Source organism: Salmo salar, chromosome ssa20, assembly GCF_905237065.1.
Source record: "Salmo salar chromosome ssa20, Ssal_v3.1, whole genome shotgun sequence".
NCBI lineage: Eukaryota > Metazoa > Chordata > Actinopteri > Salmoniformes > Salmonidae > Salmo > Salmo salar.
In genome coordinates this window covers 25,718,919-25,741,871 of record NC_059461.1, presented here as the reverse complement: position 1 = coordinate 25,741,871, position 22,953 = coordinate 25,718,919, and the positions used below count along the sequence as shown (strand labels likewise).

Sequence of the window (22,953 nt, the reverse complement as noted above, 5' to 3'; positions counted from 1 at the left end):
GATTACCAGGACTCAAAGCGCATCACTAAACTAAGGACCCTGGAACTAAACACCTCCCTCTAACTGGATCCTGGACTTCCTGACGGGTCGCCCCCAGGTGGTAAGGGTAGGTAACGACATCTGCCCCGCTGATCCTCAACACAGAGGCCCCTCAGGGATGCGTGTTCAGTCCCCTTCTGTACTTCCTGTTCACCCATGACTGTATGGCCAAGCACGACTCCAACACCATCATTAAGTTTGCTGACGACACAACCTGATCACAGACAACGATGAGACAGCCTATAGGGGAGGTCAGAGACCTGGCAGTGTGGTGCCAGGATAACAACCTCTCCCTCAATGTGATCAAGACAAGGAGATGATTGTCGACCACAGGAAAAGGAGGAATGAGCACACCCCCATTCTCATCAACGGGGCTTTAGTGGAGCAGGAAGGGGGCTTTAGTGGAGCAGGATGAGAGCTTCAAGTTCCTTGGTGTCCACATCACCAACAAACTATCATGGTTCAAACACCAAGACAGTCGTGAAGAGGCCATGACAATACCTATTCCCCCTCAGGAGATTTGGCATAGGTCCTCAGATCCTCAAAAAGTTATACAGCTGCACCATCAAGAGCATCCAGACTGGTTGCGTCACCGCCTGGTATGGCAACTGCTCGGCCTCCGACCGCAAGACACTACAGAGGGTAGTGCGTACGGCCCAGTATATCACGGGGGCCAAGCTTCCTGCCATCCAGGACCTCTATACCAGGCCGTGTCAGAGGTTGGCCAAAAAATTGCCAAAGACTCCAGCCACCCTAGTCATAGACTGTTCTCTGCTATTTCATGGCAAGCGGTACCAGAGAACGAAGTCTAGGTTGAAAAGGCTTCTTAACATCTTCTACCCCCAAGCCATAGGACTCCTGAACAACTAATCAAATAGCTACCCAGACTATTTGCATTGTCCCCCCACCCCCATTTTTATGCTGCTGCTACAGTCTGCTTATTACCCATGCATAGTCACTTTACCTCTACCTAACAGTACACATTAGCTCAATTACCTCGCCTAACCAGTGCCCCCGCACATTGACTCTGTACCAGTACCCCCTGTATATAGCCTCGCTACTGTTATTTTATAGTTGCCCCTTAATTGTTATTTTTCTATTTTTGTTATAAATTTTTTACTTCAGTTTATTTTAGTAAATCATTTCTTAACACGTTTTTCTTAACTGTATTGTTGGTTAAGGGCTTGTAAGCATTTAAAATGTAAGGTCTACACATGTATTCAGCGCATGCAACATATACAATTTGATTTGATTTGACTCGCATAGAAGGTGTGAAGCACACACACACACATTGCAAATAGTAACACTTTGGAGACAAAGGCAGAGGTGAGAACCACAAATAAACAATGGCCATGAGAGTGTAATGGTCTCTCCAAAGTTAAAAGGATTTAACTTAGAACAGCAAACAGTGAACTAATATGAAACATGGACAATAACTACTTTGAAATTATATAACATTGAAATTACTTATTACATAGACCTATAAACTAAATCCAAAGCACAAAAATCAGACAACATATAAAAAAAATGAAATACATATAGTAAATTAGCTATTTAAAGTCATGACAAGATACTCAGCTTTCCTCATACACCCTGCTTTTGCACATAGGGGCTACTGTTCTCATACCAGACTGAATTGAATAAAACAAATCTAATAGGGTCACTAAATATGGGGACTTTACTTTAAAATGTTAAACAAAATGGAAGGACAAATAGCTAGTTTAATCTCACATTAACATTGTGTATTGCATTCGTTAAGTGTTCAACATATAATCTTACCTGTTTGGTCAATCATGGTGGGTGTCTGCATAAACCTCACTGTATTTCCCACCGAAATGTTTGACAAGCCTGTGTAGTGTTGTGTTTATCCACCTTTATGCATGTTTTATATCCTCCACTGTCAAATGCTAATATATTATTAAACATGGTCAGTGGAGAGGAAAGGTGCCTGGTCAGGTTGATTGGTACACCTGGGTTGACATAATTTCCGGGATCTCATTTAAACCATTATGTTTATGCCCTTTGTGTTGTATGTCTCAACTGTTCAGTTATTATATTTGACTGTAGGCTAAGTGGTAGAAACCATGTGTGAATTTAAAATGTTTGTTTTTAAACCAACAGGTGGGTGAGATTGAGAGTGACTGGATGCGAGAATTCTTTGGGGTGAGTTTGGATCCCTCTCAGGTGTCCACTATAGAATGGTACCTCAAGTAAAACAAATATCTCTGTGACTCTTCCTTACTGTTACTACATAGATCAGCTGTTTTACTGTTGTAATGCAAACACCTTAAGTCACTCACTCATTCTGTGAAAAATACACTTTCTACTATTTAGCCAACACATTATGCCTTGTAAAAGTCCAAAGTTGTAAAAGTAATCTTAAGAAATAATATTTACTTACCAGAATTCAGTAGCTAGCCTCACACTTACCACCATTATGGCACATGATTGTGGTAGATTAACGGCCTGCCTGATGTCTCTGTTTTTTCACAGACAGTCCAGAGTCACAAACCACGCTTCATCGCCCTGCATTTCCAGGAGGTTGGAGGGAAGGACTACATGGTCAACATGGGCCACGCAGAGAACTTCTTTTGGTAAGATATCACTGTGCCAAACTCTATGGTTCACGTTCCAAAGTATTCATAAATGCTGCCTAGTTTCATTATAGTTTTCTATTTATCTGATCAGCAGTACAACTCTCATGATTTATCTGGCAGGTGATGTGCCAGAAGGGATTTTAACTGTGAACATTTTTATAAAATCTGTGTGAAAGACTATATGATGTTATATAGACATCTACTGTCCACACCTCCCACCAGACAACTGTCCACACCTCCCACCAGACAACCAAGTCCCTAAAAAGTAATGATACTGTGATATTGTATGCAGCAATATGTTCAGCCTATTCTTCTCTCCTCATCTGGTCTTCAGGAACATTGAGTCCAATGAGGAGATGAGAGACTTTGACAGGGTCTGCACCTATGTGGACAACCACTTCAAGAACGTGGACAGCTTCACTGTGAGTTCTACAGTGATCAACTGACTGAAGTTGAATTGAGAGACTCTCTATAACCACCATGCTTGGTCTAGGGTTACACCAATTTCAGTTGTTTGACATGAACATCGATATAGTAATGCAGTGGAGCTTGATGGACATGAGGCATGTTGTGTAAATCCTTACAAGAGTTACCATTGGTGTCTTTGTCTTTAGGGCTCAGACACACTAATAGCATTTGCTGGCCGAGAGTACTTAGCACCTCTGAACGTAATTTGTGAACTGAGTTTTACATGTAGAATCGTGTGAAAAATGAGGCTGTCAGACATCTACAGCGGGTTGTCCCTAAAACACAGTGCGGTGAACGATCAGTAGATAAATGCTAGATCCACATTCGGTGGAATGTGTGCCAGCCTTTAGAAGAGCTTGTATCTCCTACGACAGTCAAATTATTGTCCAGACAGCAGTGTACCTCTGTTACCACAAGGTGGGGCCCTGCTCCATACTACTGCTCTCTTTCTTTTACAAAAAGCTTGTCATTAAATATATAAGTATCTGCTTTTCTCAATAGTATAATCTGAGGACCAAGCTTCAACAACATGAAAGCAGTCAATGGTGGTGGACCCTAACCCACCGGACAGCTCAGGTTTATCATTGACTTAGGGTCTCGCAGTTCATTTGACCATTGAAACTAGGGTGACTGAACAAAAATGTAAATGCAACGTAGTGTTGGTCCCATGTTTCATGAGCTAAAATAAAAGATCCCGGGGAATTTTCCATACACACAAAAAGCTTAATTTCTCAAATTTTACATTGGATAAAAGTAAAGACTCTGAGCTAGAAAATGGTATGTCATACACTGCAGTTGAGGAACAATGGTAAAGTAATTCTGCTTTGAAAGTTGATCAACTTGTAACCCCACTTTTGAGAAAATGGCCCTTGAATGTTTTGGTACACCTACAGGAGAGCTCTTCTTTGTCTACACCCATTCCGCATCGTTCACACCCTCTTAAGCCTTAGCCCCACCCATCTCTTTAAGGATTCACATGTGAGGCCATCTGGTAAACACATACTATGTCAAATAAAATGTATGTTTATTTGTCACATGCACAGGATACAGATGGTGTTAATGGTACACTGAGATGGTTACTTGCAAAATCAAAATAAGAAAGTGTCCAGATCAAAATATTTCATACATATTTTATAATTATTAGATTATTACCCGACACACTTGTCTAAATTGATGGGTCATGTGAAGGAAATGCTATAACCTCCCCCCAGCCACATCTAGCTAAGTGGATGGGTCACTATTGTCTAGATATGTACACATGTTCATGAAATACAATAGATGGCCGTAATCACCCCTGGCTAATTTGATGGGTCATGTAATAATCCGGACGAAGTGGAGTATTTTGTTTAGACATGTAACTACATAGCTAGCTAGCTAAACAATGAACCGGCACAATCCCAACTCATACTACTACCAATACAAACATTGTCATAGGTGTAGTATGAATCTGCAGGTAGCTAAAGCTAACAAACTAGGTTCAATGTTAGCTAGCTAACGTTAGGCTATAACTAGCAATGCAAATAGATTTCTGATTTGAATAATATTACTACACAGATCATACATGTAACCTTAACTACCAAGCCAGTAAGCTAACATTCGCTAGCTAAATAACAGTACACTTTAACTTGCAATAAAAATGAATTTCTGACAAAATTAGAAACTTATATCTGAAAATGTAGCTAGACTCTTACCCATATACATGGATGAACGCTTCACGGCAGACTGGAATCATTTAACTCCGTTTTGTTTGTAGCAACATCTTGTTTGGCCAGCATTGTGTCAAGTCACTCCGATTCACACTGACCGTGACATGTGCAGAAAGCAGAGGTGGGACCAAGTCATTGTTTTACAAGTCCCAAGTAAGTCTCAAGTCTTAGCACTCAAGTCCCAAGTCAAGTCCCAAGTCAAGACAGGCAAGTCCGAGTCAAGTCTCAAGTCTTTAACTTTGAGTTTCGAGTCCTAAACAAGTCATAATGTGCTCTTTTTTTCACCTTTATTTCTCCAGGTAGGCTAGTTGAGAACAAGTTCTCATTTACAACTGCAACCTGGCCAAGATAAAGCAAAGCAGTTTGACACATACAACAACACAGAGTTACACATGGAATCAACAAACATACAGTCAATAATACAGTGTGTGCAAATGAGGTAAGATAAGGGAGGTAAGGCAATAAATAGGCCATGGTGGCGAAGTAATTACAATATACCAATAAAACACTGGAGTCATAGATGTGCAGGAGATGAATGTGCTATGCGTGCTCTTCACCAAATGTAATACCATTTCATATTTTTAACGAGTAATAGTAAGTATATTACATTTACGCAAATCATGAATGCTTTTAAAAATATCTATATATTTATTGCTTTCCAATAAACGTTATATTTCCATGGAAATACATGGGTAGCCATGAGAAAGACACCCCCCCTCCCCCAATAGTGATCGACTATCGAAGATCGCTATGGGGCGCAATCGGGCGTTGTAGGCTTGTACACAATCGCCCAACCTTGTTTTAGGAACGTCAGGCAGGATTTAGGCTACCAACTGCCTAGCCAGTTGGAGCTCAATCTTGGGTGCAATGATCATGTTCCCGCACTGACTGACTGTGTGGAGGCTCATTGATTTAACTTTACGCTAGCCTACATGATACATTAGTAAAGTAATAAAATATATAGCTGTCGGCTATATTAGCCACGATTTACCGTTCTTTGTTCAGCTTCAAATGTCGAACAAAGTTGGAAATTGTTGCGCCTCCATCTGTAATTTTCTTCCCGCATGTTTTGCAAGTTACAATCCGTTTTTTGTTGATACAGCATTGTCTTTATATCTGAAAATAATAATTTTAGATATCATCTTTCCAAGGGCTCCATCTGAATTCACCCGCCGACGTTCCTCTGCACTGCCACGCACAACTTTTTCTCAGCTGGCACAATTTTATTGGCTGCTGTTCGATTGAAACTGTAATCCATTAAATGAAGAGTTGATGCGCTGCACACTTTTTTAATAGCATAATTTTTGATATTTGGGCTTGGGGAGGGTATCAAGTCAGGTCGAGTCATAAGGCTCAAGTCCAAGTCAAGTCACGAGTCATTGGTGTCAAAGTCGAGTCCAAGTCATCATATTTCTGACTCGAGTCTGACTCGAGTCCAGGTCATGTGACTCGAGTCCACACCTCTGGCAGAAAGTAGCCCATCACTTTTCCAACTGATCTGTCGATAGCACCTGCTAAATTCAGGGGATCAATGTTGTTGAGAAAAGTAGCAAAACTTTTGTAGTTCTCGATGGCTAATGTCACGGCTCCTCCTCTGCAGTGCAGGAGTGGTTCCCCCTGCAGGCAGAGGAGGGTCGTTAGTGATTGCAGCTGGTGTGATTGGAGCCACCTGGGCTCAGGGTATTTAACCAACTGCTCCACTAACCTCTCTCTGGTCTGGATGGTCTGTCGGGTCTGGCTGGTCTGGCTCCTCGCTGAGCTTCTGGCTCGCTGGGCTTGCTCTCTTTCTCCCTGCTCCTCCAGGTATGATCCGGTTTTGTTTGTTCCTTTGTAGCTGTATTTAGTTTCCACTCAGTCATGTTTACACATACATATTCACGCATCCATGCACCTTACATACACCTTACATTATGACATTTCCACACCTCATTCCTTTTTCTTTGTTTATTGTTAATAGTTTTGTTTTATAATAAAGAACGTTTTGAATTGGCCTATACCAGTTGTCGATGTCCTCTCATTTTTGCCACAGGCTATGAGCCGGCCTGTGACACTAATGATATATCTTTAAAAAACGGCATAGTAGAAAGGACTATCAACATATACTAAACAGCTCACGTTACAGACAGAAGCATGCTAACCAATCGAAACTCTTCTCCTGGCATGTCCAGCCCATCCATTACCTCAGTTCCTGACTTTTTCCGTGGCTAAACCAACTATGCTCCTAATTTAACAATTTTAAATCAAAGTGTATTGGTCACATACTGTACATATGGTTAGCATATGTTATTGCGAGTGTAGCGAAATGCTTGTGCTTCTAGTTCCGACAGTGCAGCAATATCTAACAAGTAATCTAACAATTCTACGACAACTACCTAATACACACAAATCTAAGTAAAGGGATGAATTAAGAATATGTACATATAAAAATATATGGATGGGCCATGACCGACCAGCATAGACGAGAGGCAATAGATGGTTATAAAATACAGTATATACATCTGGGATGAGTAGTTCAAGATATGTAAACATCATTATTAAAGTGGCAATAATAAAGTGACTAGTGATCTATTTGTTAGTGGCCAATGATTTCAAGTCTGTATGTACAGTTGAAGTCGGAAGTTTGCATACACCTTAGCCAAATACATTTAATCTCAGTTTTTCACAACTCCTGACATTTAATCCTAGTAAGCCTTCCCTGTCTTAGGTCAGTCAGTATCACCACTTTATTTTAAGAATGTGAAATGTCAGAATAATAGTAGAGAGAATGATTTATTTCAGCTTTTATTTCTTTCATCACATCCCCAGTAGGTCAGGAGTTTTCATACACTCAATTAGTATTTGGTAGAATTGCCTTTAAATTGTTTAACTTGGGTCAAACATTTCGGGTAGCCATCCACAAGCTTCCCACAATAAGTTGGGTGAATTTTTTACCCATTCCTCCTGACACAGCTAATGTAACTGAGTCAGGTTTGTAGGTCTCCTTGCTCGCACACGCTTTTTCAGTTCTGACCACACATTTTCTATAGGATTGAGGTCAGGGCTTTGTGATGGCCACTCCAATACCTTGACTTTTTTGTCCTTAGGCCATTTTGCCACAACTTTGGAAGTATGCTTGGGGTCATTGTCTATTTGGAAGACCAATTTGCGACCAAGCTTTAACTTCCTGACTGATGTCTTGAGATGTTGCTTCAATATATCCACATAGTTTTTATTCCACATAATTTTCCTTCCTTTTGTGAAGTGCACCAGTCCCTCCTGCAGCAAAGCACCCCCACAACATGATGCTGCCACCCCCGTGCTTCACGGTTGGGATGGTGTTCTTCGGCTTGCAAGCCTCCCCCCTTTTCCTCCAAACATAACGATGGTCATTATGGCCAAACAGTTCTATTTTTGTTTCATCAGACCAGAGGACATTTCTCCCAAAAATATGATCTTTGTCCCCATGTGCAGTTGCAAAGCATAGTCTGGATTTTTTATGCCGGTTTTGGAGCAGTGGCTTCTTTCTTGCTGAGCGGCCTTTCAGGTAATGTTGATATAGGACTCGTTTTACTGTGGATATAGATACTTTTGTACCTGTTTCCTCCAGCATCTTCACAAGGTCCTTTGCTGTTGTTCTGTGATTGATTTGCACTTTTTGCACCATAGTACGTTCATCTCCAGGAGACAGAACGCGTCTCCTTCCTGAGCGGTATGACGGCTGCGTGGTCCCATGGTGTTTATACTTGCGTACTATTGTTTGTACAGATGAACGTGGTACCTTCAGGCATTTGGAAATTGCTCCCAAGGATGAACTAGACTTGTGGAGGTCTACAATTTATTTTTCTGAGGTCTTGGCTGATTTCTTTTGATTTTCCCATGATGTCAAGCAAAGAGGCACTGAGTTTGAAGGTGTATGTCAACTTCTGATCCACTGGAATTGTGATACAGTGAATTATAAGTGAAATAATCTGTCTGTTAACAATTGTTGGAAACATTTCTTGTGTCATGCACAAAGTAGATGTCCAAACCGACTTGCCAAAACTATAGTTCGTTAACAAGAAATGTATGGAGTGGTTGAAAAACGAGTTTTAATGACTCCAACCTAAGTGTATGTAAACTTCTGACTTCAACTGTAGGTAGCAGCCTCTCTGTGTTAGTGATGGCTGTTTAACAGTCTGGTGGCCTTCAGATAGAAGCTATTTTTCAGTCTCTTGGTCCCAGCTTTGATACACCTGTACTGACCTCATCTTCTGGATGGTAGCGGGGTGAACAGGCAGTGGCTCAGGTGGTTGTTGTCCTTGATGATCTTTTTGGCCTTCCTGCTGTAATACAGCCCGACAGGATACTCCCAATTGTGCATCTGTAGAAGTTTGTGAGGGTTTTAGGTGACAAGCCACATTTCTTCAGCCTCCTGAGTTTGAAGAGGCGCTGTTGCGCCTTCTTCACCACACTGTCTGTGTGGGTGGACCATTTTAGTTTGTCCGTGATGTGTACGCCAAGGAACTTGAAACTTCCCACCTTCTACACTGCTGTCCCGTCAATGTGGATAGGGGGGTGCTCTTTCTGCTGTTTCCTGAAGTCCATGATCATCTCCTTTGTTTCGTTGACGTTGAGTGAGAGGTTGTTTTCCTGACACCACACTCCGAGTGCCCTCACTTCCTCCCTATAGGCTCTCATCATTGCTGGTGATCAAGCCTATTACTGTTGTGTTGTTTGCAAACCTGATGATCAAGTTTGAGGCATGCATGGCAACGCAGTCATGGGTGAACAGTGAGTACAGGAGGGGGCTGAGCACGCACCCTTGTGGGGTCCCAGTGTTGAGGATTAGCAAAGTGGAGATGTTGTTTCCTACCTTCACCACCTGGGGAGGCCTGTCAGGAAGTCCAGGACCCAATCGCACAGGGCGGGGTTTGAGACCCAGAGCCTCAAGCTTAATGTTGAGCTTGGAGGGTACTATGGTGTTAAATGCTGAGCTGTAGTCAATGAACAGCATTCTTACATAGGTTTTCCTCTTGTCCAGATGGGATAGGGCAGTGTGCAGTGGGATGGCGATTGCATCATCTGTGGACCTATTGGGGCGGTATGCTTATTGCAGTGGGTCTAGGGTGACAGGTAAGATGGCGGTGATATGATCCTTGGCTAGTCTCTCAAAGCACTTCATGATGACAGAAGTGAGTGCTACGGAGCGATAGTCATTCAGTTCAGTTACCTTTGCCTTCTTGGGTACAGGAAGCATGTGGGGTCAGCAGACTGGGATAGGGAGAGATTGAATATGTCCGTAAACACACCAGCCAGCTGGTTTGCGCATGCTCTAAGGATGCAGCTAAGGATGCCGTCTGAGCCGTTTAAATGTCTTACTCGCGTCGGCCACGGAGAAGGAGAGGGGGGGCACAGTCCTTGGTAGTGGTACGCGTCGGTGGCACTGTATTATCCTCATAGCGGGCAAAGAAAGTGTTCAGTTTGTCTGGAAGCAACACAGTGACTGATGTGGCTGGTTTTCGTTTTGTTGTACGTGATTTCCTGTAGACCCTGCCACATACGTCTCATGTCTGAGCTGTTGAATTGCGGCTCCACTTTGTCCCTATACTGACGTTTCACTTGTTTGACTGCCTTGTAGTGTATTCGGGCATATTCCCGGTCATCTTTCCATGGTTAAATGCGGTGGTTCGCCATCAATCCATGTTTTCTGGATAGGGTAGGTTTTAATAGTCACAGTGGGAACAACATCTCCTATGCACTTCCTTATAAACTCACTCACTGAATCAGCATATAAATCTATATTATTCTCTGAGGCTACCCGGAACATGTCCCAGTCCACGTGATCAAAACAATCTTGAAGCGTGGATTCCGATTGGTTAGACCAGCGTTGAATGATCCTCGTCACGGGTACATCCTGTTTGAGTTTCTGCTTATAGGAGGGGAGAAGCAAAATGTAGTCATGGTCGGATTTGCCGAACGGAGGGCGGGGGAGGGCATTGTATGCATCGCAGAAGTAGTAGCAGTGATCCAGTGTTTTGCCAGCCCGGCTACTACAATCTCGGCATGAATTTTGACTCAAAGAGATCTTGACTCAGAAAAGGTTGGTGACCACTGTTCTAGAGTTTTTCCTGTTAACATTACCCTTTATTGTGGCAATTGTGATCGAATCAAGACAATATTAGCCACTTTCAATGCAACATACCAAAACAAAATGAACTATGCAAGAGATTTTGTTGTAGGCAGAACACATCAGAGTAGGATTCTATTGCATTGACACGCACTACTCAGCCCGTACTCTACACAGACCAGTGCGGCATAAACAATCAGAGCTGCAGTAGGCCTATATGCAAATAGACCATTGCAAAATATGGATCTGTGCCATTTACTTTAAACTGGACTTTGTTTACAGCATGAGCGGTCATGAGTAGATGAGCTTGTTTTGAGATTAAAGCGAGAGCTGCATGTAGCCACGTGTGCACATGTTGTTCATATCCTTTGCTTGTTAGTGAGTTATTAGCCCAGTTCTAGATCATTTGTAGTCAGCAATAGGGGTGTGATTGCTTCCTATAAGAGCACAAAACGTATACATTTCTAGATATCTTTGAAAAATCAGGTAAATTGCTTTTTTTTGTCTTAAAGGGGCAGTGTTGTAGCCTATAGGCAGATGGCAGCATAATTTGTCTGATTCTCTGTAATAATGGTATTTTATTTTGTAAAGTGGTTTCTTGCATCAAACAACACAATAACATTTTCAGTCACCTCCTTGTCTGAAGGACAAGTGGATAAACAGTTTAATATCAAGCCCTGCATGTTTTTTTTCAAAAGTCTCATGGAATGTAGGCTTACATTGAACACCACAAATTGGATGCTACTGTAGGCTGAATGATATAACAGCTATTTCCATGTTAAAATGTTATGGGATGCATATAGACTCAGTGTTCACAGTTAACGCGCGCTGGAAGTTGCACAGAATTTTCACAACGTTCAAGTTTGCACTCAACAGACCAGAAATTTGCTCAGTGCTAAATTTTTTTAGAAGGAACATTGCCCCTCACCCATTGAGCACATTTGGGATGCTCTTGATCAATGTGTACTACAGCGTGTTCCAGTTCCCGCCAATATCCAACAACTTCACACAGCCATTGAAGAGGAGTGGGACAACGTTCCACAGGCCACAATCAACAGCCTGATCAACTCTATGCGAAGGATATGTGTAGCACTGCTTGAGGCAAATGGTGGTCACACCAAATACTGACTGGTTTTCAGATCCACGTCCCTACCTTTTAAAAAAAAAAGATATCTTTGACCAGCAGATGCATATATGTATTCCCAGTCATGTGAATTCGATAGATTAGAGCCTAATGAATTTATTTAAATTTCCTTATATGAACTGTAACTCAGTAAAATCTTTGAAATTGTTGCTTGTTGCCTTTATATATCTGTTCAGTATAGTTTGACCTAGGGTTGCAAAATTCCTGGAACTTTCAATAAATTCCCTGGTTTTCCCTAAATCCCAGTTGGATGTTTCCCTGGTTTTGATCTCTGTGTGTAGGCAGGACCTTGGGTTACATGCTGAGCTTGTATATTTGACCTGTGAAAGGAATAGAAATACCAACACACTTAACTGTTGTATCCTTTTGTATAGTTCATTGCAACGTGACAGTATGTGGGTGGGAATGTTTCTCAAAGTTAAAGTATGATGAACTGTATATTCTGAAAGTTATAAAGTGTGAGTACACACAGAGGCCATGTGTTTAAAGGCTGGTTTATACACTTGGTCTTGGCTCTCCCCAGGTCTTATCCTAATTTATCCTCTGGCCCCCCACCTCTCTCTAAATGTAACTACAGTATATGACTGTGTGTCGGTACAGCACTAAACTGCCATTATAGAGCTGTAGGAGGCTGTCTCGGTCATGGACGCTGTCTCAATCTCCACACCTGTCATACTGCCAGCTCTTAGACCAACTCTATCCTCACCTCCTTTCCAATGGCCTCTGTACCTGCAATAAGGACTGTTTGCCAGCGTTTTTAATTCTGAGCCACGTTCTAACTGTCATAGTAGAGCCTGGTTCCTAATGGTCTGGCAGGTCAACACAGTAGTTGTTGCATAAATCCAGTCTTGGGAGGGTCCATCCCTATCACGTGCAGAGTGGCACAGTATTAACCCTAACCCCACCCAGGTGAGACCCTAACACTGGAGCCCTGACAGTGGGGGTCAATGGATCTGTCCGCACTCAGAGTGTGTGAAGTGGAGGGGAAAGTCAATGGCCAGGTGTGGGGAGACAGGCCAAAGTCAATAAATTTAACTCTAGATTAAAACTATTGATCCCAGGCCATTTGTAAACAATAAATAAGGGCTGAGGGGAGTGGCGGACAGCTGGGACTATGTTTCCGCTGTGCTGGGGTGTCTGCGCCCCTCCTCCCCTGCCCTAAGAGGGCTGCAGCCCCCAATGCCTCATTCTCATTTCGCCTGTGCCACCCACATTGATTTTCAATTTGTTTCTCTTCGGCTGTGGATCATCAGCTCCCTGGCCAGGAGAGGCTGAGGGATAGGGGGTGGGGTCTCTGTTCAAAGGGGCTGTGAGGAGGGAGGCAGGCATGCAGGCATTCCTTGTACAAATGGTGTTTTGATAAAAAAATCACTTGTAAGTCGATAGTTTTTTATTAAACTGTGCACAAACCTGATTGATGAAGATAGGTGGTTTGCAGAGTATGTGGAGGAGAACCTTTCTGTGTGTATGTGTGTGTGACATTAAGGTTTTTGTGAAAAGGCACAGCAGACTTTTACAGTCATAAAACAGTTTTATGGTTTTAAGAATATCAACAACAAAAACATCCAATGCTATTGATACATACCTTCACTATATATACAGTACATTATACAATGTTTCTTAGTCGGTAAACACTCTTAAAACTGCCACCATGTTTTCTTCTAAACTGAGCTAATGCTCAAGCAAAATAAAATGTGATGTAATTTCTGCTATAACCAAGGGATTCAGTTTAATTAGTCGATGTTAGATCGAACTTGCGAGACCCTCCATTTAGTCCGTACCCCCTCTCTCTCCTCTAACCCCCAGCTAACCCCCCTTCCTCCCCCAACATAACATGGACAGGTCTGTCCCTAATCGCTGGTCATCCGGGCTAGTTGGAGTAGGGACAGCTCCATCCCATTAAATGAGGATTGCTCTGGCAGTGAAGATGAATGGTCTCTTCAGGGAGAGATCTCTCTTGCCGTCACGCCCGAGACCCTCTGGGTGCCGCCATATTTTTCTTCGTCCCCGAGTCGCAGCCGTCAACGCGGCCGACAGCAGCCGTACTGCTTAATACCTTTTAAATTGTTTTAATTTTCTGTCTTTATTGATCTCAGGGTTTGATTAATCAGATCATTGAAGCAGGCAGTTAGTACAATCAAAATTGTCAGCCCATGTCAGGGATGATTAGGTGCTAGAGTGTGTTTGTGTGCTTGCGTGTGTGTATATGTGTGTGTGCACGTTTGAGTGTGTACTGTGTACGTGTTATTGCAGTAAGACTATGTGTTTCTGTGGAGAAAAGTGAGTTGAGCATAATATAATTGCTTGAAAAAAGGGGAGGGTTGAAGGCCGGGTGTGTGTGAGACTAGATCTACTGAAGATTGGGATGGTTAATGATAATAATGGAATCAGAATCGGATCATGTTGGATGACACAGACTCAGACATTAGGTTGTTTCTTTAAGTCATTATGACTGTATTTTACCACTGAAGCCAGAGTGCTGTGTCTGACCAGCATGGTCTAGCATGTCTCTTGAGCATGTTGAAGTGAATAAAGCTGTTTCGCAAGAAATGATGACGTTGAAACTTGAAACTATTTGGCATGGATTCAAACTAAGTGAGAACTGTACAAGGTATTTCTTGAAGGATGCAATATTGGAAAATCAGACATTCTATATTCACTAACAGAAAAAAATCTGTCTACCTATACTGTACTAGCTAATGTACATAATAAAATTGCAAACTTAAATCAAACTCTATACTATCATCAATGCAGAAACTGCCATTCTCAGCAATTGTTTTAAAGGAGCTTGTATTTTATTATTTGTCCTTACAGGCCCTGGGAAGCATGTACTTCATCCATAAGTCATTGAAAAACATCTACCAATATGATTTTAATGGTAAGGACATTACAATCATATCTGTATGACATCATTATTGACTTTGAATAACAAAAGATTAATGACATTTTGTTATCACCTTATGATGGATCACTTCCATTCAGGCCCTGCACATGGCGATAATTTCAGAACATCTGCATCAGTCCTGGTGTGCAAACTTGGCCCTTTGTAATATATCATGATTATAATATAATTAGAGTTTGGCACAAAAGAGTTTAGGAGGAAGCAAGATCAATTGTGTATGTCAGTCTGGAGATTCCTGTCTGTATTTTTATACACCGTGTCTGATCATCTTTTGAACGCCGCTGAGGGATGGACACCTCTTTTGGCCCAGACATATCAGTGAATCTGAATTGAGAGTGGGATGTATTATTTTCTTGTTGCATAGTCCAGTCACGTTAGGCATGGAAAAGCTCTTCAGAAAAGGCTTATGAAAGAGCCATTAACATCCCAGGCTGCCATGTTCTGTGTCGCCAGTCAGATCAGTGCACAGTGACCAAACACTGCCTAATGGCCTGATTATAGGTTCTCTGATCACATATGGTGCTGTTATAAGCTGAACGTCACTTTATTGATTAGTGTTTGCATGTTTTCTCACTATTTTACCCTTCCACGCCTTTCTCCCCCTCACAGTTAAGGATTTTAAAGCAGTGTCTGGACAGAACAAGCATGTAGGCTCCCTGGATGAAGTAACCACAGTGGAGAAAGAAAAATTCCTGAAGAATTTCTGGCCCGATGTAAGTGTGTGTGTGTGGGCTGGGAGAGATCAGGGTGGGCCGGGATGTGTTGGGACAAATGGGTCTATAGGGGCTGAAGGGGGAGTCTGCCCAATCTGACAGGGATATGAGACAAATTGTATTGAATAATCAATAATTACCAGAATGGCCCTCCAATGAGTTAGTTAAATGGTGCTATTTGTTGAACATTTCACATACAAAACATTCATCGGTATAGCTTCTGTTGTGTGATGTGTTTTGCAGTTCAAATGGTCTAGGAAGGGCTTTATGAGGACCCGGTGGATCATTCACAACCAGTACGTGCTCTACTCTACTCTACATTACTCTACTATACTGTCTACTATCACAGCTCATCAATAGACAGGGACCCACAGAGAGAGAGGCTGCTCGAACAGTCACAGCCAGCTGTCAGCCCATTGCTCACTGCTACTGCAGTGGTTGAAGCTGAAGCTCAGCAAACACCCTCGGTTTCCTCTGCACAATAGTTACTATTTGCCCTCCTGTGTCACTACCACCGGGTCTTAGACAAAAGGAGTTCATGGGCAGAGTGCTACAAGGTCACCCTGTAAGTAAACACAGCCTGCCAGTTGTATGCACATTAATTGTGTTCAGGTGGCAGCAGCAGAAAAGGAGTTAATGCTTGGCACAGGAGACAAATGTGTTTCTTTGTGGACTAGCATGCACCTCGAGTGCACTCACTAATAAGTAAGCTCTTCATAACTACCACTGAACGGTTCCCACACATACACACGTGTAGATTTGATAGAAGGCAATAACAAATATCTTCCCAATGATTTCGTTTTTTCATAGATCTGCCTGCCACTTCTCACTTTGTGTGTGTGTGTGTGTGCGTGCGTGCATGTGTGTGCTCTCGGCAGGGGTCTGGACCTAGTCAACGTACACCTCTTCCATGATGCCTCCAACCTCATTGCCTGTAACACCAGTCCCTCCATTTACTCAGACAACCGCCAGAAGGCCCTGAGATATGTCATCAACAGGTAAGCCTGTCCATTCTCAGCTTTGGAGAACAGCTCAAGTCCAACTACTTGAGAGATATAAGGCTTTTGCATTGAGCCTACTTTGATTAATACCACTGTCGTTTCCTTCCAGGATATCAGACAGCAGCTACACCCCACTCCCCTTCTTCCTGTTTGGGGATTTCAACTTTCGCCTGGACACCCTTAGCCTGGTCCAGGTATTATTACATGGCCCACTTCCTTAAGAATTTCATGAGAATCAGAAATCAGGAAACTTTACTAATGGTTAGATGACTATAGAGTTTTAGTTGACCTAACTGTGTGTGTTCCAGAACTTGTCCACTTCAGCAGTGGTGCAGACAGTGAAGAAGGACAGCAGTAACGAGGTGGAAAAAATTATCTGTGAGCAAAAGGACAATGACCACAAGGTGAGTCTCCCCACCCATCAACCTCTTCCATCCTACTGTCTCCCTGTTGTTATTCAGATTCAGACATTTACTGTATCCCCTGTTCCTTCATCTCAAGGTTCTTCTCCATATTGAGACCAAGATATTTGCCTACCTGCACCAGGCAGTGTTCACAGAGGACAACGGCAGAGCGGTGAGAACATTATCTACTGTATACATCAACCCCACCCATATTAATCTCATGGGCTACCACTCGCTGCCTTAACAGCAATCATTAATGCCTTGGCGCCGATGACGTGGATGTCGATTAAGGCAGCACCCCCCCTCCCCACCTCTCTGATTCAGACGGGTTGGGCTGAATGCGGAAGACACATTTCGGTTGAATGCATTCAGTTGTCCAACTGACTAGGTAGCCCATTTCCCTTTCCTGTCCCTACCAGTTCTAAACTGAAAACAACCACAGAAGATGCTTCATTAAAGGGGGGCTGAACTTCCTGATTTGGCCTAATTTTTCGGCTAGGTCATTAAGAAATGCAGCGGCCATGACTGAAGCCAAATGTCTTGTGAGGGTGGTTTCATTTGTGTGTGTGTGTGTGTGTGTGTGTGTGTGGTTGCACGTGGCAAGAGTTTGTACATTCACTCTGTCAAAACAGTACACAGTTAGTCACTCACCCTTCTAGATAACTTGAAACAGTCTAACCAGGTCTTGTCTTTAAGTCACCTAGGCTAGCTAGTGCTTGCCAACTTCTTTCACCAATTATCTTCAGCCGGCTGGTGTGCAACCGTGGCAAAGTTGGTTTGACATTGGGTAGCCTATCTCTAGGGCTAGTTGGGAACAATCAATAACTTACACAATGTAAATGGGACAATATTTTCCTGTTACACATCTTTTAGTTGTCTCATTAAATGCTTTCAATATTTGTATATGAACTTTGACAATTTATAGTTGGTTTTAGGTTTTTAAATCGTTGGAATTTGGAGCTATTGTCCCATGTACATTGTGTAATTTACTGATGGTCCCTAACTAGCCCGATATGGATGTCGAATGTCAAACTAAATTGACCATGGGCATTATGATTGGGTTGGGTTCAGCTGCACCCGACCCAATCACTTGGATGCTGCCAGCTGTGGGCATGTGGCCAGGATTGAAATAAACCCAACCTAATGAAAACTGTTATGGTACACTTCATGCTGAGGAGTATTTCTGTCTGTAAAAATGCCATTTTATGAAGAAAAACTAATTCTGATTGGCTGGGCCTGGCTCCCCAGTGGGTGGGCCTGGCTGCCAAGTGGATGGGCCTATGCCCTCCAAGGCCCACCCATGGCTGCATCCCTCCCTGCCCAGTCATGTGAAATCCATAGATTAGGGCATAATGAATTTAGATCAATTGACTGATTTCCTTATATGAACTGTAACTCAGTAAAACATTTGAAATTGTTGCATGTTGCGTTTAAATATTTTTGTTTAAGTAATGGTGAATTCTAGGTGAAAGTGAATATTCACATTATGCAGATCTTTATGGTTTGCAGATACCATGTTTTCAGACCTCCAGTAATTGTTAATCCTTCTATATCCCTCAGATTCTGAAGTATGACAAGGAGATCTCAGCCTTTCATGATGTCATTACAGAGGAAGACATCCTGTTTCCACCCAGGTAAGTATCATCTCTAATAATCTTCTCCTTTCCCCCTTCTGATAACCAGGCGGCGAATCGCATCTCTGCATGTCTGTCAGACATATCAGTGTGGATGACGGATCACCACCTCAAGCTGAACCTCGGCAAGACGGAGCTGCTCTTCCTCCCGGGGAAGGACTGCCCGTTCCATGATCTCGCCATCACGGTTGACAACTCCCTTGTGTCCTCCTCCCAGAGTGCTAAGAACCTTGGCGTGATCCTGGACAACACCCTGTCGTTCTCCACTAACATCAAGGCGGTGACCCGATCCTGTAGGTTCATGCTCTACAACATTCGCAGAGTACGACCCTGCCTCACACAGGAAGCGGCGCAGGTCCTAATCCAGGCACTTGTCATCTCCCGTCTGGATTACTGCAACTCGCTGTTGGCTGGGCTCCCTGCCTGTGCCATTAAACCCCTACAACTCATCCAGAACGCCGCAGCCCGTCTGGTGTTCAACCTTCCCAAGTTCTCTCACGTCACCCCGCTCCTCCGCTCTCTCCACTGGCTTCCAGTTGAAGCTCGCATCCGCTACAAGACCATGGTGATTGCCTACGGAGCTGTGAAGGGAACGGCACCTCCATACCTTCAGGCTCTGATCAGGCCCTACACCCAAACAAGGGCACTGCGTTCATCCACCTCTGGCCTGCTGGCCCCCCTACCTCTGAGGAAGCACAGTTCCCGCTCAGCCCAGTCAAAACTGTTCGCTGCTCTGGCACCCCAATGGTGGAACAAGCTCCCTCACGACGCCAGGACAGCGGAGTCAATCACCACCTTCCGGAGACACCTGAAACGCCACCTCTTTAAGGAATACCTAGGATAGGATAAAGTAATCCTTCTAACCCCCCCCTTAAAAGATTTAGATGCACTATTGTAAAGTGGTTGTTCCACTGGATATCATAAGGTGAATGCACCAATTTGTAAGTCGCTCTGGATAAGAGCGTCTGCTAAATGACTTAAATGTAAATGTAAATGTATCATCCCTGGCAGCCTAGTCACTATGACGATCAATCCCTGTTACTATGCCTGAGGAGTGTTACTGCTGACACTAACTGCCATGCTGTGTGTCTGTCTGTCAGTTACCCATACAGTGAGGACAACACTAAACCCACCCAGTACATGAACACTCGCTGCCCCTCCTGGTGTGACCGCATTCTCATGTCTCACACTGCCCAAGACATCATCCACAGGGTGAGTCACTTGGCAACACTCTGCCATCCACACTTCATGGACTAATTGATGTATTTACCATAGATCCATGTTCTACTGGCCAATTAAACAGCTGTGTGTTTCATTTTAGAGAGATGAGGGAGCGAGCAGTGTGGTTTACAACACAATGGGCCCTAGTGTCTGCATGGGAGACCACAAGGTAATGTTTTTTTTTATATAAGGTAACATGTCGGGTCTTGAAAATGGCCCTTGATAAACAGGACGAAACTTATGTACCATTGTGTATTCCTCCTTTTTTCCCAGCCTGTTTTCTTGTCCTTTGCACTGAAGACGAATGGCCATTGACAAGGATCCCGCTCAATGGTAAGAGCATATGTGCTAGTGAGTGTGTAGTATATGTTGTGTAGGTATACAGGACCATAACCAGGGGGTCACTCTGAAAGAGTGATTACAGGCCAAAATCATTTCCAACTCCTGGGCCTTATTCCCCAGAGAGCCAAAGGCCAGGCTGGTCCAGTGGAGTGCTGTGGGGATGAACTAAGATGAAGTGGCTCTGTGGACAAACTGTCTCCTTTGTGCATAATGTAGTTTAATGTCACTTCTGTTGATCTATGTCTATAGAATGTTCTCTTCTGTCACTGTGTGTAGCTACACCAAGCCCAATGTGGGACCTCTGTTCATTCATTACCAGACAGATCGCCAGCCAGAGAGACATGCATCGTGCAGAGCAGTGTATTGGCATTTTTACGGCCGTGATTTTGTTTTGCTGCCTGTTATATGGCTTTTTCATAGGATGGTTCTTTCCTTTATGAGGATTCCTCTTCAGGAGGATCTAACGGTGATGAAAGCCATTTCAGAAAGGAAACACCACGTAAAAATATGTTTAACCATTTATTAAAGAATTAATAATGCAAGTCTTGGCGATATAGGCTCTGCTCCTTCAAGGTAGCTCACAGCCCAAGCAAAGCATCAATATATAAAATGACCTACAAGCAGTGAGCGTGGATGGCTATACCAATCCCCCAGCAGGAAAACAGAACCTAACAGGAAGCTGGTTTGGTGGTGGGAGCAAACGCATACTAGCAGTAGCAGCAAGCGACAGTAGGATGTTTGAACAGAACCCGTCAGTTTAAATGGACCGCCAAATAAGGTAAGTGTGATTGTTACTAGCATCAAATTAGATGCACTCAGGTTCCCTTTCTGAACTGGCTTCGCTTTATGCATCGGAAGAACTTAGGGCCGTCAATTAGCTTTTCAATGAGAGGGACAGCATTCCAAATATTATGTGATTATCTGGTCTGCCATGCCTTTCCTGGTTCCATCTATGAATCCAGTAGGATTTCACCCAATTTGGACTTTTATGTTTTATTTTTTTATCTCCTTTACCAATCCTATATCATTCATTTACACATTGAAATATCAAATTATTTATAGATGTTATGTTTTCCTTGTGGATGGTAAAGAGTGTATTAACTTTTCTCCCTTTAGGTATGCCAGTATCTATCCAACACAAGTCCCACTGGCCATCACTATCACACTCCCACTCCACTATCCGTACCAGAGGATAAACAGAACAGCTCCTAGCCAGTCACAGGACCCAGCCTCTCCCTGATGTGCATGCAGTCAGTCAGTATCCACCCAACCAGGTCTCTCACGTTCTCTCCTCTCACTCCAAGTTATTGATTGCCATGGCTTGGGTGACATCACCACAGATTTGATCATCAGCATTATGGATTTTTTTGACGGACAATTTGCTCTGTCCTGTGCTGGGCCATATATCTTAAATCGTCTCACCCCAAAATACACAGAGATGCAGGGGTATTTTTTGAAGTCCTACCTTCAGTGCTCGACCATTGGAACCAGAGTATGTGTGGCAGATTGCTGGGTGGAATAGGGCCAACAAAAAGACAATGTGGGACTGCTGATGTTCAGCCCACGGTCTTGTCATGGAGGGCACAAGTCTGTCCCAGTGGGATTAAGGAGACATGTGAGGACACACACACTGGCATCTTGCCAAGTAAATACCCTAACTTCAGCTGATCAAACGGTTTTCAGTTGTCAAGGGTTTACATTTAAGTATTCCTTCTGACATCCCTGAATGGAATATGCATGCATGCTTTTCAGTTGTATTTTAGTAGTCTTTTATTTTTCCTATTTATTTTCTAACTTTTAACTGGTTACTATCAATATAAGTATGCTTAAATCAAATATTCAGAAACACAATAAACAAAAGCTACTGCAGTATTTCAATGCACCGTCAGCATGTTTGGCCAGCTTGCATCCCTCTTCAGAATAGAGCAGTAGCATAATACGCATTTCTCTGTGCATTCTCATGTTGTGTTGTGTTGTCTTTTGTTAAAAACATACATTTCAACAGTACATACAGTGCCTTCAGAAAGTATTCATACCCCTTGACTTATTTCACGTTGTGTTAAAGCCTAATTCAAAAAATGGATTACATTAAAAAAAAATCTCACCCATCTACATGCAATACCCCATAATGTCAAAGTGAAACATGCTTTTATTTATTTTAGCAAATTTATTGAAAATGAAATACAGAAACATCTCATTTACATAAGTATTCAGACTCGTGAGTCAATACTTTGTAAAAGCGATTACAGCTGTGAATCTTTTTGGGTAAGTCTCTAAGAGCTTTGCACACCAGGATTGTACAATATTTGCCCAATCTTTTTTAAATTCTTCAAGCTCTGTCAAGTTTATTGTTGATTATTACTAGACAGGTGCTATTAAGTCTTGCCATAGATTGTCAAGCCGTTTTAGGTCAAAATTGTAACTAGGCCACTCAGGAACATTCAATGTCATTTTGGTAAGCAACTCCAGTGTAGATTTGGCCTGTGGTTTATAAAAAATAAATACCTTTTTACCCTTTTTTCTCCCCAATTACGTGGTATCCAGTTGGTAGTTACAGTCTTGTCTCAACGCTGCAACTCCCGTACAAGAGCCGTGCATCCTCCGGAACACAACCCAGCCAAGCCCAGCACTGCTTCTTGACACAATGCCCGCTTAACCCGGAAGCCAGCCACACCAATGTGTCGGAGGAAACACCGT

General features: G+C 42.9%; 1 protein-coding gene across 1 annotated transcript in view; it reads left to right on the top strand.

Annotated features, from left to right (window-relative positions):
• The window catches only part of LOC106579835 (inositol polyphosphate-5-phosphatase A), a 41,299-nt gene extending 19,155 nt beyond the window's left edge, over positions 1-22,144 (top strand). The window contains exons 2-16 of the mRNA XM_014160092.2: positions 2,161-2,202; positions 2,533-2,633; positions 2,971-3,058; positions 14,854-14,917; positions 15,551-15,654; positions 15,898-15,950; positions 16,533-16,652; positions 16,765-16,849; positions 16,964-17,059; positions 17,157-17,231; positions 18,620-18,693; positions 19,794-19,905; positions 20,015-20,083; positions 20,188-20,247; positions 21,373-22,144. Coding sequence (XP_014015567.1) covers positions 2,161-2,202; positions 2,533-2,633; positions 2,971-3,058; positions 14,854-14,917; positions 15,551-15,654; positions 15,898-15,950; positions 16,533-16,652; positions 16,765-16,849; positions 16,964-17,059; positions 17,157-17,231; positions 18,620-18,693; positions 19,794-19,905; positions 20,015-20,083; positions 20,188-20,229 — 1,125 coding nt within the window. The 3' untranslated portion in view covers positions 20,230-20,247; positions 21,373-22,144. The remainder of the gene's footprint in view (positions 1-2,160; positions 2,203-2,532; positions 2,634-2,970; positions 3,059-14,853; positions 14,918-15,550; positions 15,655-15,897; positions 15,951-16,532; positions 16,653-16,764; positions 16,850-16,963; positions 17,060-17,156; positions 17,232-18,619; positions 18,694-19,793; positions 19,906-20,014; positions 20,084-20,187; positions 20,248-21,372) is intronic.
• Positions 22,145-22,953: the final 809 nt, after the last annotated feature.